Source organism: Euprymna scolopes, chromosome 42, assembly GCF_053919585.1.
Source record: "Euprymna scolopes isolate OS-2025 chromosome 42, ASM5391958v1, whole genome shotgun sequence".
Lineage (NCBI taxonomy): Eukaryota > Metazoa > Mollusca > Cephalopoda > Sepiida > Sepiolidae > Euprymna > Euprymna scolopes.
The window spans coordinates 15202230-15217837 of record NC_136523.1 but is presented as its reverse complement, the minus strand read 5'-3'; the positions used below and the strand labels follow the sequence as shown (position 1 = coordinate 15217837).

General features: G+C 30.8%; 1 protein-coding gene across 1 annotated transcript in view; it reads left to right on the top strand.

Moving 5' to 3' along the window:
- The first annotated feature begins 4247 nt into the window (after positions 1–4247).
- The window catches only part of LOC145266932 (uncharacterized protein C6orf62 homolog), a 39235-nt gene continuing 27874 nt past the window's right edge, over positions 4248–15608 (top strand). Inside the window, exon 1 of the mRNA XM_080122734.1 lies at positions 4248–4769. Coding sequence (XP_079978860.1) covers positions 4641–4769 — 129 coding nt within the window. The 5' untranslated portion in view covers positions 4248–4640. The remainder of the gene's footprint in view (positions 4770–15608) is intronic.

Below are 15608 nucleotides of genomic sequence, written 5' to 3'. Positions count from 1 at the left end.
AACAAGTCTATATTATAGATATATATATATAATTTTTTTTTCTCTCGTTCATTGGTCTCATGCAGAGGTGCAGCTGGTTTGTCGGGAGCGAAAATATGCAGTGTTTTTTGCACTGCAAGAATTCGCCTGGAGTATGGAACACAACGGGGAACGTTTTAGTCCGGTCCATGGCTTCGTTAACTTAACAACAAAAAGAGCCTATCACAACAATAATAACCCTTGTTATTATTATTATTGCCTCTCCCTTCATCATTCGTTGTCATCGAGCCCAACTGGAAAACCAACATCCGAGAAGGAAACTCCTTTTTCTTCTTTTCTTTTTACTTTTTCTAAATTTTCTTCTTTTTTTAAGGCTTTGGTTGTGGCCTTTGTACACAGAAGCCTAGCCGCTTTATTTGTTCTTTATCATTATTATTATTACGTTTTATTATATAATAATAATAACAACAGCAACGAGAAAGCTCGTCTGTCGGTCCAGATTTGTCTAAGGTACCCGTGCAACAACATTAAAACCAACTACAGAGCCCTTAAATAACATAAACTAACATTTTAAAATCATTACTATATATAAACAAAACAAACTCCATTTTTTTTTGTCATCCTATAAAAACAAGGTCGCCTTCATCTTTATATAAAACAAACATTGTTTAAAAGAAAAATAATTAAAAGAATTCTTAATTATTTGCTGTGATTAACAGCAAAAATTTAAAAAAAAAAAACATTTAAAATGGAAAAATAATATATAGAAATATTTTACTTAAAAAAAAAATACATAGAAAATCTTAGAAATTATAAACATTTTTAAAATAGGTAATATAATTAAAATTAGTTTGGGCTTATATTTTAAAAGAAAGTGAAAAAAAAAAGATTTTTTTTAAAGAAGTTAAAAAAAACAAAAAAAAACAACAACAAAAAAAAAAGAAACGCATTATAGATATATAAGTTAATTTCCCAAATTGAGCTTGATTTTTATTAAATTACTATTTTAATAAATAAATAACCCTAACCCTAACTCTAACTCTACCAAAATCTCAAATACTAAAATAAAAACCTCTAAACTTAATTTTATGTAAATTTTTTTTTCTTAATTTAATTTTTTGTAATATTTTAAAAAATATTTCATTTTCCTTTAAAAAAAAAAAAAAAAAAAAATTTCCGGTGAATCTTAAATCTTTATTTTATTTTATATTTTTTAGACTTTATTTTTTTAAAAATATTTAAGTGGTAAATAAATAAATAAATAAAAAACAAACAAACAACAATCTTGCTGCTGTTTTTATTATTATTATAATTATGTTTCTTTGCGATTATAAAAAAAAGATATGAATTTAATTTATTATAATACTTGAAATTAAAAAAAGATGTCATTTTAATGTGATGAGTAAACCTCTTAAAAACAACAATTTTAACATTGCATTACATCTTTGCTAAGAAAAAACTGGTTTTGCATTGACCATTTTTTTTTTTTTTTTTTTAAATAAAAAATACAAGATGCTTAGCCGACATGTAAAGGTGTTGTATGTATATGTGAGAAAAATCCCCTGAGCTCCTTACAAAGGGGAGAACCTTGTAAATTCAGAGATCTTAGTCCAAATGTTTGACTTTAAATTCAGAGTTACCTCCCCTTTCACTTATCTTCCCGTTTAAACAAGCACCTGCCTCTCTCTCTAGCTCTGTCTCCCTTAACATATCAGAATCACCCTCTCACATCTCTTGTCACGTTGTTCAGTCAATGATGTTGATCTTGCCAGAGTTCTAGTAGCTATGGGGGTCTTGTACTGTTTATATATCCGCACAAACACATGATTAGTATTGGTCTAGCTTACTAGTAGTATTAGTAATAAGATTGGGTTTAGCTTATATTTAATTTTTTTTTTTATATGAACAATAATGTCGGAGTTATTAATACCAGGACTGTGTTTGGTAGAATGTACCAACAGCCCTCTAATAAATGTGTTACTAACCCAGATTAGTAGCTCTTTGGAAGCTGTTAGCTTAAAAAAATATATTATAGTCAGAAGTAGTGTTTAAAAAAAAAAAAAAAAAAATTAAAAAAATCTTAGATCTGTACACCCTCTCTACTAAGACCTTCCACCAGTTATTTGGTCACAAGCTATGATCCAACTAGTTTACTTTGCGATACTGTCGTAATAAAGGTCATAAAAATGGTAGACATTGAGGAAAATATCTGTCATGTAGGTAATTTTTGTTTAGTAAGGGAACTATGCCATCATTTTTTAAATGTTAGTGAGAAAAGAATTGTTATAAATTCTTATATGGTAACAGTCTGTCCACTGTCTCCTGCAATCATCCCTGTGTCCCCCTTGCACCTGTCTCCTTTAGATTACTGCTAAAATTTGGAGATATAGATCTTTATGTTCTTATTTTGTCAAATCATAAAAATTTTAAAAAATTAGAAAAAAAAAAAAATTTTGTTTTGTTTAACCATGTAAAAAAAAAAAAAAAAAATTTTTCAATGTCTGCCTATAATTACATAGAGAAGAATTGGAATCAAAAAAAAATCTTTAAAATGATTAAGTTGTATTTTTAGTGATAATAGTTTTTTTTTTTCTTACAAATTAAAAAAAAAAAAATTTCTCTCCATAAAAAAGTCTTTTTCTTTTTTTTAGATCCAAATAAAAGTGGAGAAAAATGTATATATAGATATATTACAAAGTATATCTCCATTTTGAAAAAAAAAAATTTTTTTTCCAAACTATAAAAAATATGTAAAAAAAATAAATAAAAATAAAAAAATCTGATTTACCCAAACAAAAAGATCTTAATTGACCAGGTGAAACTTTCCCTCCATTCCATACCGAAGAAATAAATTTGAATATCTAAATATATCTATATATGTATATATAAATATATATATATATTCCAACATAATGTTGAAAATTAACTTTTAAAATTTAAACCAAAAAAAAAAGGCCCTGAAAAAGATTTTTAACAAATTTTTTTCTTCCCACCCCCACAAAAAAAAGATGGTTCTGGCAAGAAGAACTCTATTTAGACTAAAGTGTGGTTGACTTACGGCAGATCTAGTGTGCATAATCACAATCTCAGAAAGGTTTTAGGCCTCTTGGACTAAATGTCCCAAACAGAACAAGGGGTCACCCTTGTTCACTTGCGTAGTCAGTCTACTAGGTTCCAGGATATGAGGAATTTCTAGAAAGTCTCTTAAGGAAAAAAAAACAAAAACATACGAAAAGCTAACTCCAAAATATACACAAAGACAAAATAAAGAAGCCAATGTTATATTTTGCTGATAATTGTAATTAAAATTATATTTTTGTCGATAATTAAAATTATATTTTTGTCGATAATTATAATTAAAATTATATTTTGTCTTATTTTTAAATTTTAGTCGCGGCATGAATTTCTTTTCTTGCTTTCCCCCCAATTGAACGTGTTTCTTGGATTGTCTATATATCATAATATACACACACACACACATATATATATATATATATATATATATATATGATGGTGACTGTCATCTCGTTAAGCAAGCTTGACCAAGTCAAAATATTAAGATGACCGTGCTAAGACTATAGTCGCAGCCAGCTTGCACAATACTGTGGCAATTTTGACTAATACTCGGAAACCCAGACACCAACAAAGTGTCCAGATTAGTACCTGCGGCAGCGCTTTCCTACTCCAGCATGAATAGGGTTCCATTATTCTATGTGGGCTAACCACGCACCTGGACACAAAGCCAGGTATTTTTCTACGTCTCCACACACGCACACACACATATATATATATATATATATATATATATATATATATATACATACGTGCAAGAAATAAAGGCTCTAATATTTTTAGCATACTGCAGCAGACTTAAACCAAAAAGGACATAGCATCATTAACAATCTCAAGATTCCTGTCAGGAAAAAAAATTTAAAAATAACTGTTTCTTATTTTGGGGGTTTTTAATTTAACTTTCTTTCTTTTTTTTTCTACCTTTAAACTTTAAGATTTTCTGAAACCACATATTTCGTTTAACTACCCATTTCCCACGCCAATTTAAAACAAATGGCAATTTAATTCTACCAATCATACTGCTAGTAATTCATCTACCACTGCTTTGGTCAGTAACAGTAATAATAATAATTAATGGTAAATTATTTGGCTTAGAATTTGACATAGGAAAAAAAAATTTCTCTAACTTTTGGCTAATTAAATTTCTCATTTTCTTTTTTTTGTTGTTTTATTTAAAATATTTCACCTCTCTTTGTTTAGCCCTTAAATTTCTCTTTTTATTTTTTTTGCTTTGTTTAAAAGATTTAAGATAACCCCAAATTTTTTATTGAAATATCTCACTGCCCTTTGTTTAGTCCTCAAAGTACTCATCTAATTTTATTATTATTAATACATGTACTAAAAATAATTATTAACTTATTATTAACACATATACTACAATCAGTAATAGTAATAATAATAACAGCACAAATATACTTGTGACAGAAACTAAATTTCGATCTCTTTAATTTAATTTAAAAAAAAAAGCAAACAAACAGCTTCTGTTTGTCTTAAAACCTGTTGTATTTTTGAGGCTTTTTATTGGGTTCTTGGGGGATCATAATTAATTGTTATTGGTGTGACGATTTTCACTCTAAAAATCTCCAAAAATGGGCGACTCCTACAACCGCAAACAGGCAGCCATCAATCGACTAAGGCACCGACTACGAAAGAAACGAGAATCTTTGGCAGATCATTTTGACTTCAAGATGTACATTTTATTCCATTTCAAAGATAAGGTAAGTTTCATAAATTTTTTTATTTTATTTTATTTTTTTTTGGGGGGGGAGGGGGGCATGTTTGTGTTTAATATGTAGATACAGTGGCATAGAAAGAAAATGGCTGCTGAGTTCAAGTTTTATGTAAAAACTGAAATGGCAAGAAATCCTTCTCATATCTCTACGAATATATATAAAAGTCACTTTGTGTGCGTGTGTGAGTTCCTTCCTCATAGGTTTCAAAACGTTTGAGCCTATCTTTTGCAAATTTCACACAAAGGTAATTTATATGTCTGGCAGTGTTCTTAGATATGTTTTATACAGAAATTTATCCTATAAGTATCAAAAATAAAAAAAAAATCCAATCTTAAAAATAGCTTTTCTCTCTTATAGATGCAGAAAGAAGAATTTTTACAGAGGAATATTTTACGTTACATCGGCAAAGGGAGATAATAAAATTTTAGCAAATCATTTCTTCTTAAAAAAGTTATAATCTGGAGGATTAGCTTAGTGGTAGAACATTCCGCTACAGATCGAATGATCCCATGTTCAAGCTCAAGTGTACCTTACCATTTTATTTTAAGTTTTTCTTATTAATGAGTCCTATTTATGATAAAAGAAGAGGTACTGTTTAAAATTGCTGCAAATCATTTTTTTGTTTGCATATTTTAAAACTAAACATTAATCAGAAGTGACTTTTCCAGGGCATTCATCGTAAAACCCAAATATTAGCTGACGTGATATTGTAACAAACAAACACAAATAGAATTTGATGCACATTATTATTATTATTATTATTAATATTATTATTAATATTAATAATATTATTAATATTAATATTATTATTATTAATAATAATATTAATATTATTATTATTTAAAAATATATTTTTGCAAATTGTGCCAACAGGCAAATTATTCCTCGTAATATATAATAATCAATAGAGGGTTGATTCTATAATAATACTTATGTAATCTGCATAAATTAAAATGTGTTTAAGTGTATTGCATGACCGGGCAATGCCGAGCTGCCAACTAGTAAATTATGAAGATAATTGTTCATAAGGAAAATGTTTCGCTAAAAAAACTAATTTATGTATTGAATGATAAAATCCATCTTTTTAACATTGCCATCTCCAACCATCAATTGACTGCAGATATTATTGACGTTTATGTGTAGATTTTTTTACAAAGGAGTTACCACTTATCAAGGCCCAGAGGCCACTCGAGGATAAGGATTAATGGGTATACATAAGTAGTGGAAATTTTGTAAATTGGATTACTTAGAGGGGATGGTTCATCAAGATGCAGCTGCCTAGAAAGAAAATGTCCACTCAGTTGGAGTTTTACGTAAAAAATAGAAACGGAACGAAAACCATTCACAAGCAACATACATTGGAACAAATATGTTGAAGACATTGCCAAGGTTGCTGCAAAGAAGGGGCTCTCTATTGTGCTAGAAAGCTACTCACACCTGAAACTATCATATATCTCTACAAAGCAACCGTTCGCCCGTGCATGAAATATTGTGACCACATCTGGGCTGGTGCATCTGCCATTTGTCTCTCCCCTTTAGAGATGGTTCAGAAAAGGTTCTCAAACCTCATAGGTGCTGTATTATCAACTAAGCTCCAACCTCTTGTTTCATCGCTGCAATGTTGCATCCCTGTGCCTGTTTTACAAGTATTTTAATGGAATGTGCTCCGATGAACTTTTAGCACTTGTGTACCCTCCACGTAAATATCCCCAACTAACTCAACAAGCAGTAAAATTCCACCGTTCCACTATAGAGATCCGTAAATGCTAAAAAGCCTTCTATGCCAATGGTTTCTTCCCTTGGACTGCTAGATTTTGGAAATCTCTTCCTGTCTCCTGCTTCTTTGACTGTACTAACATGCAGAAATATAAATGTAATGTGAACAAACATCTTGCTGCTCAAATCCCTATACAGTGGCTCTGTAGACATGGTCCTAAATAGTTGTCCTTTTCGTCTGAGTGGTAATATGCCTAAAAGTATCATATATACATTTATAAACAAACTATCTCGGCTTTATGTATAAGCGCATATATCTATGCACCTATAATTTTTTTTTTCTTTTGTGTAATGATATTCATATTAAAGATCCTTATTTTTTTTCTATTTATTTAGATATTTGTTTCCCCATGAAAACAAATGTGACAGAAGGTCGTTTTTAATGTAGAGGAGGAGGGGGGGACCAACTCCCCTTAAAAGAAGGGTAAAAAGGGGGCACTCTGGCAGATTCAAAAAATACTAATTGTTTCAGTATGAAGGGTTTCCCCCCTACATTGACCAAGGACCAATTAACTTAAGTGAAGCATCAGAACAGGTACTACACTTTGAGTTATATATTTTTTTATTTACTCTGAAAGGTTTAAACAAAAAAGTAATAAACAAAAAATTAGGCACAAGGCCACTAAAAATTGGGGAAGGAGTTTCTATGGTCATCCTCGTCCCTGTACCTTTGCTAGTTTATGCTTTTTTTTTTTTTTTTTTTTTACACAGTGATCACCACTTATCAAGGCCCGGAAGCCACTCAGGGATAAGGGTTAGCTAGCTAAAGTTCTCATTCACCACAATACCTCAAGCACACCGGGGGTCGTCCTAAGATTCCCAAATCATATTGTGTGTGTGTGTGTGTGTGTGTTTCTTTTTTTTCTACATTTTCTGCTGGCATTTTACGGGCTAAGACAATACGAGGGTGTTTGCTTGAGTGATGATTTCTATTACACTTACTATACCACCTCTCCACACCTGGGCAACGGCAGGTACTCCCGCTAGTATAATAATAAAGACAAAATCTGCATTAATCAAAATATTGTATTTAAGCATATGTTATGATCTAGGTGTATCAGAATTTTTGTAGGAATTTTTGACACCCCTAACACGAAACTGCAAATAAAATATAAAAAAACTCGTAATTTCTCTTTTAAAAGTGGGTTGTTTTTTTTCTTTATGGATTATACTTCCAAAATAAACTATTAAAGTTGTTTTAAAAGTAATAGAAATTTTTATTTTTTTAAAAACAGTAATGAATTTTATGAACTCAATATTTTTCAATTTTTAAACTTTAAAAATCTATCCAAATTTTTCTATTGATTCTATTTTTACGATATTTTCAGGGTCAATGTGAAATTTTATACTCTTTCCAATAAACAGAATATAATATTTTAGACAAACGTTTTTTTTTTAAATTCACGCCCCCCCCCCCATTTTCAAGTGTCTATTAAAAAGTAAATAATTAATTTACTCACCAAAGTTTTATATATCACAAATTGAAGAGAAAAGGTCAATAAATAATATATTCAAATTTAAAACAAATAAAAATTAGTGTTTTTTAGAAATTTACCTGTAAAGTTTGAAGTTTGAAACCTTTTTTTTTTTAAACCACGTTTGTTTGTTTCTTTTGTTTTTTTTTTTTAATGAAACCTTGGTCCTTGTTCCTTTAATTGAAAAAAAGAATTAGGGCTTGAATTACATTTTTCGAGTAGTTATAAGGTTGGAAAGACAGGGGGTCGAATAATTCATGCCTCCCATTTTGAAATGTCTATTAAAAAGTAAATAATTAATTTACTCACCAAAGTGTTATATATCACAAATTGAAGAGAAAAGGTCAATAAATAATATATTCAAATTTAAAACAAAAAAAAAGTAATGTTTTTTAGAAATTTACCTGTAAAGTCCGAAGTGTAAAACCTTTTTTAACAAAAAAATCATGTTGTTTATTTATTTATTTTTTTTTAATGAAACCTTGGTCCTTGCTCCTTTAATTGAAAAAAAAAAATTAGGGCTTGAATTACATTTTTCGAGTAGTTATAAGCTTGGAAAGACGGGGGTGGAATTATTCACTATTTTTCACGAAATTTCTGACACACCTAGTTATGATCAGGCCATGCCGGGCGGCTTGCTACTATTACTACATAGCCACCATTCGCCTCTGCATGAAATATTGTTTCCACATCCATGTTTGTGCATCTGCCACTTGTCTCTCGTTCTTAGATAGGGTTCAGAAAAGAGTATCCAACCTAATAACTTCTGCAATATCAAACAAACTCAAACCCTTGTCCAAATGCCTAAATGTTGCGCCTTTGTGCCTCTTTTACATGTATTTTAATGAAATGTGCTCCGATGAACTCATTGCACTTGCACCCTCTTGACATACATACTCCCCAGTAATCCGAAAAGGAGCCAAATCCCACTGTAGAGATGTTTAAATGTTAGAAAGCCTTCTGCTTGTATACTTTCTTCCCTCAAACTGCTAGACTTTGGAATTCCCTCCCAGTCTCCTGCTTTCCTGACTATAATGACATGCAGGATTCTAAATCATGTTTAAATGTTAGAAAGCCTTCTGCTTGTATACTTTCTTCCCTCAAACTGCTAGACTTTGGAATTCCCTCCCAGTCTCCTGCTTTCCTGACTATAATGACATGCAGGATTCTAAATCATGTGGACAGACATCTTGCTGCTCTACTCTCTATGTAGTGTGCCTGTATGGTCTCCAATCAACCAATTTACCGACGATTCCCCTGAAGAGAGTCGGTTGAAAAGCGCTTTGGGAATATCAAATCTGTTTTTTTTTTCCCTTGTATCTTTCGACACATCGCATAACATTTTTCCCATATCATCCGTTTTTATATATATATATATATATATATATATATGTGTGTATGTGACCAGAAAACAAAGCCAACAACATGCCTATATAGTGACAAACTTACAAACGATTATTGACATCCCGTTCAATGTAAAGATTCATCCACCTTATTTTATTACGGAAATGCTAGTTTATTTTGGTGTCCTACACTATCCCCACCCCATTCGTGTTGATGAGGAGACAATATTAAAAAGAAACATTGTCAATTATTTCCAGTATTATTTATCAATATTAATAAAATGAATATTGTTTCCGAAACGATCGTGCACTTAATTTGATTTTGTTTTGTTTCTCCTTTTGAAATTGATTCGTAATTTACAATTATTAATCTTTATCCTCAATATATCTTATATCTATAAATATAAAAGCGAAAATGTATGTTCGTTTTTTGTATATGTCCAAGAAAGGCTTTTTTCAGAGAAGCGGTCGGTCGCCTAACAACTTTTAAAAACTTTTTATATCACATACAAATCGTAATATCTCACAGTTAACAACAAAGCTCTCCTATCTATTTAATTTGCTCGATTTCGGGAAGATAAATATTCAAAATTTGTCGCTCGCCGCATGTGGGTTAGTCTTTTTCCTATAACATCTTGGGAAAATAAAAATAAAAAAAAGCGTTCTGCAGTAAATGAAATACTATCTCACAGTCAAGCTTGACCTCATTAACTCATTAAAACGGGCACCTGCCAAATCCAAGTAATTAAATAAATTCAAATGTGTTTCCGTTAGCATCTCGCGGTGGGGCAATGGTTAACGTCGCACGTTTTTTTTTTTTTTCACACTTTAATTTACAACTTTGCCTCAAGGGTTCGGGTTCGATCCTCATACTTACCTACCAAAACATTTTTTTTTACCCCCCCCCCCCCGGAGTTTCCACACACACCTCCAAACACCCGGGCAACGCCAGGTACCCCTCGCTAGTATATTATAACGATAAGTATTTGTGAGGAAAGTTTGTTTTACCCAAAGAAATGACAAAACTTCTGAACATTTCCCTCTCCGGGAAAATCATGTTACTTGTGCATACTACGTATCCCAACAAAAACTCTCCTTAGTAGGATTTTACAGACACATTTACCTTTAGTTGACCTTTGACAGCTAAATATTTTCATTTACTAGCCAAATAAAACAGTTACTAGATAAACTCATGTGATTTTTGGAATATGACATCTTCGGTCTGTGATGAATAAAGATTTTTCTGTATTTTTTTTTTTTTTTTTAAATAAGTGTAATTTTTGATATGCATCAAATTTTCTGTTGAGACTTAAAGGTATAAGCATTCGAATTTCTACAGATATTTTTTTTAAACAACCTTTGTCAAAAAAATAGTATTTTGTTCGATTAAACTTTTACTATTTAACTAATTTGATTATGCTCATTTAATTAAAAAAAATAATGGTTTAAAAGTTATTTTTCATTCAGTAATAAGTTTTTGAAGATTGTTGGTAAAAAAAAAAAACAATCTGCCAAAATATAAACTTTTTTATTATAATTATTAATATTAATTAATAATATTAATATTATCTTATTATATCTAGTCGCCACTTGGAAAAGTCACTCTCAAATGCGACTGTTTCACTCGCAACATAAAGCCCTGTTATATATAATTTTACTTTACGTTTTACAAATCGATTAAAATATGCCAAAAAAGCACATAATGACCTGGAATCATTTTTAACAATTCCAATACCCCCCCCCCCCCAAATCTGAATTCTGAGATTTCCAAATTTTTGCAAGGGGAAAGAATCGATCATGCTGAACTCAAGAGAAACCTTTGGAAAGGCAATGTGTCAGTTTTGCCCATTGAATTGAACAGTTGGAAAGGTGAGGTTTGTAATCGTGTGCTCCTCTCAAAAGCGGCTTACATTAACCACAAAAAAACATGCCATGAGCAAAAAAAATGGAGGCAGAAGTGAAACAAGTTTCAACACACAACTTTGTCTGCCATATGTGTGGCAGACTGTGCTAGTCGGACTGAAAAGCCATCTTCAGGACCACAGATATGGTTTGGGTGTCGCTGAAAAACAATGATGAGGTTGGTGGAAAGCATTGGGATTGCTAACGTTTGTAAAGACGAAGTAGTTACCATCTCACCTGTCTGTTTAAATGTATGTATGTATGTCTGCCTAAAACTTTCAACAGAGGTGACGGATTTTCATGAGATCGATATCGTTTGAAGCTTGACCCTTCCGATGACAAATATTGACAAATTAGCAAAAACATTAATTCCTTCACTCTCAATTGGACACTTTTCTACAAGGAGGGGGTTGCTTTTTTTGCTGATATTTTCAAATGTCATCCCCTTTTTTTCGCTTGACTAGCCTTAATTTAAACCTTTGCCACTTTCGGTTTGGTGATGGACGCAACGGCAAAGACGTCACTTTTTTTTTTTTTTTCACGTTCTTTTAATCTTTCGCGGTGTGGGTTCGAGCCTGTCTGCCTGCTACCACTTTTTTTTTTTTTTTTTTTTGCTCAACACACACCTCCAAACACCTGGCAACGCCGGCCATCCAGGCTAGTATAATTTTTTGTAAGGAAAATTTGTTTTCCCAAAGAAACAAAAAAATTTATCTTCTGAACATTTCCATCTCGAGGGGGGAAATCATATTTTACTGGTGCATACTATATGTTCCAGCAAAAACTCTTCTTTAGAAGGATTTTATGGACACATTTATCTTTATTTGACTTTTGACAACTAAACATTTTCGTTTACTAGCTAAATAAAACTGTTACTAGATAAACTTGCGTGATTTTTGCAATATGACATCTTCGTTCTGTGATGAATACATACATCGTAAAGATTTTTCTGTTTTTTTTTTAATAAGTGTAATTTTTGATATGCATCGAATTTTATGTTGAGATTTAAAGGTATAAGCATTTGAATTTCTTCAGATATTTTTTTTAAACAATCTTTGTCAAAAAAAATAGTATTTTGTTCTATTAAACTTTTACTGTTTAAATAATTTGACTATGCTCATTTAATTTTAAAAAATAATGGTTTAAAAGACATTTTTCATTCAGTAATGAGTTTTTGAGGATTGTCGGTAAAAAAAAAAAACAAAAAAAAACACAATCTGCCAAAAGATAAACTTTTTTATTATAATTATTAACTAGTGGGACCTGTAGAAATTCCGCAGCGGAATCATTCATATGTAATATATTGATGCTGGCATTCTGTAGATGTTCAGTGTAAAATCAGACGCTCTGATATTATTGTAGTTTTTTTTTTTTTTGTTAAAACTGCAAAAGTATTTATCTAAGCTAGCATGAATACCCGACAAAGCCCAGTCGTAAAGTACGCTTAGATATGATATTTTAATTCTTGCAGATTTCGTATATATAGAGTTAATTTTCTATTGATTTTTATATATAAAGTTGTGATTTCAAAAATAAAAAAAATATGTCCATATGACTTGGGAGCATTAGCTTGAATCAAAATCGAAATAAAAACTTTTGAAAACAAAATATATATATATATATATATATGTCTCGGAATTAGAGTGAAAAGCACATCTTATTTTTCTTTTATTAATATTATTTTTTCCTTGTACACATTTTTGTGAATTATTCCATGGATTCCTGCCTTTGGATTATTATGGACCATCTTCTTCCAATTACGGGATTTCCTTGGATTTTACTTGTACAAATGGAAATTCTTTTAGCTTTCTTGAAGTTTTACATTTGGATTTTACCGTCACTGGATTTTTTATCTTCCACCAGACTATCCATTAATGTGTAATCACCTTTTTCTTTACCATATTCCCTCTGCTTAACTTATTTTGTTTTCAAGTAAGATCTTTGACTTATTTGTTGTTTCATCAAATACTTCTGCATGCAAAATCCGATCCCGCATTTTGCTAATTCCTACCCTCTGATGAGGAGGAGAGTATTTCTTCGAAACTCCGCAGATTAAGGACTATCCATTTATCTAGTGTTTCCTTTTCAAATTAAATATGTTTTTAACTCATTTCAAAGTGTTTTTTAACATATTTCATTAACTGTTTGCTCATATTATAAGCTCTATTTCCTATTTGGTATTATCGAGCTGAGATAATTTTATAAATATTAATTCTTTAATATTTATAATTTACTTTAATTTTACCATCTTGGATCATTTTGGTAAATTCAATTGTAATTTTCATTATATATATATATATATATATATATATATATATATATATATATAAAGTGATGTGATTGATAATTTAAAATTTAAAAAACAAATATATATATATATATATATAAACTTTAGTTCCTTCAGCCATAGCTGAAACCAAAACTTATGAAGAATTCTTGATAAAATTATTTATAAAAAAAAAATAGATGACTTAAATGCCATCAGCTATAACCAAAATCAAAACTTATGAAGAATTTTTGGTAAAATTATTTGACAAGAAATGGAAGTACATAACAATTAACGACCTGGATGTAAGTGTGACACAGAAAATAACACACACGCTATCGTATTCATATATATACATAATAATTAATATTATTTTATTATTATATCTAGTTGCCACTTCGAAAAGTCACTCTCAAACGTGACTATTTCACTTGCAACGTAAAGCCCTGCGTAAACATTTAGAAGACTTGTTTGACGCATTCTAAGAACTCTGTGGACATTTTCTTTTTAGGCTGCTGTGTCTACACATTACCCATTCAACCTGTTGCTGTTAAGTGAGGCAGATTTCTGCATAGAACTCACAAAGATTGTGCCTAAAGATTGTTTAGTCTGCATTGTTAGATTAGAGTCTGATGTCCTCTGACGTGTGGTGAGCAAAGACGTATTAGGAACTAAACCGCAAAATTCAATGGACTGTGAGTGTCACTACTGCTCTATCGGTTTGCGTGTTCTGACTATAATAGAAGAAACTACTCACAAAATAAATTACTCATGTCCTGTCCTGCCTTAATAGTTTAAAATCGGCTTTAAAACCTAATAGATGATGCCCTTTTCTCTTCCCTGCAACCTCTTTCCTACAAACGAGACTTTCGAGTCTCTCTTTGCTCTATCACTATTTTCATGGAAAGTGCTTGTCTGAGATCCAATCTATGCTTGCACCTTGCCAAACTTTCACAAAAAAAACACTCTATTAGCTACAACCACTATGTATTATTTCCCCCACTCTTTATCAGTGCCTAAATCTAAATGCAAATTCTATGAACAAAGCTTCTTTCCTAGAACTGTCCACCTGTGGAACACTGTTCCACTGGCTTGCTTACCAGCTGATTACAATATGGTAGCCTTCAAGTAAAATGTAAACAAATTCTACCCAATCTGCACTATTAACGATTACTAAACTACCACCTTATATTCATTAACCAGGGATCTATGGACACATTTATCTTTCGTTGACCTTTGACAACTAAATATGTTCGTTTACTAATCAAATAGAAAAGTTACTAGCTACACTCAGATGATTTTTAGAATATGACATGTTCGTTCTGTGACGAGTATGTACATCATAAAGAGTTTTCTAGGTTCTTTTTTTTTTTTTTAAATAAGTGTAATTCAAAATATGCAACAAATTTTATGTTGATACTTGATCTAATTTCTTCAGATGTTTTTTTAAACAGCCTTCGTTAAAAAAAAAAAAAAAAGGAGTATATTGTTCTATTAAACTTTTATTGTTTAAATAATTTAACTTTGTTCATTTTATTAAAAAAAGTTGAAAAGATATTTTTCACTCAGTAGGTGAGCTTTGGAAGATTGTCAGTGAAAGAAATACAATCGCCAAAAGATAAGCGTTTCATTATTTCTAGTCGCCACTTTGAAAAATCACTTGCAAATGCGACTGTTTCACTTGCAATGTAGAGCCCTGTTAACCCTTATCCTCGAGTGGGCTTCAGGGTTGATAGGTGGTCTCTCAAGTAAAAAAACAAAACAACAAACTCAATCATGTTCTGCAAAACTAAAAACAAAAACTATTCCTCTACAAAACGATCAAACCAAACATGAATAAATATTTGACGATATAAATAACGTGAAATATAAAATCATTTTACTATCAGGTCGACAAGAAAGTTATTTCGGTTTTTAACTTTTAAATTCAGATGAACATATCTCGGCTCAAACAAAAATTTGATTAAAATATACACAATCAGAATCAACACACTTTTGCCAACGCAAAACGAGTGTATTTATGCTGGCAGTGTAAAAATCTTGCGTTCTGGTGGCGATGAAG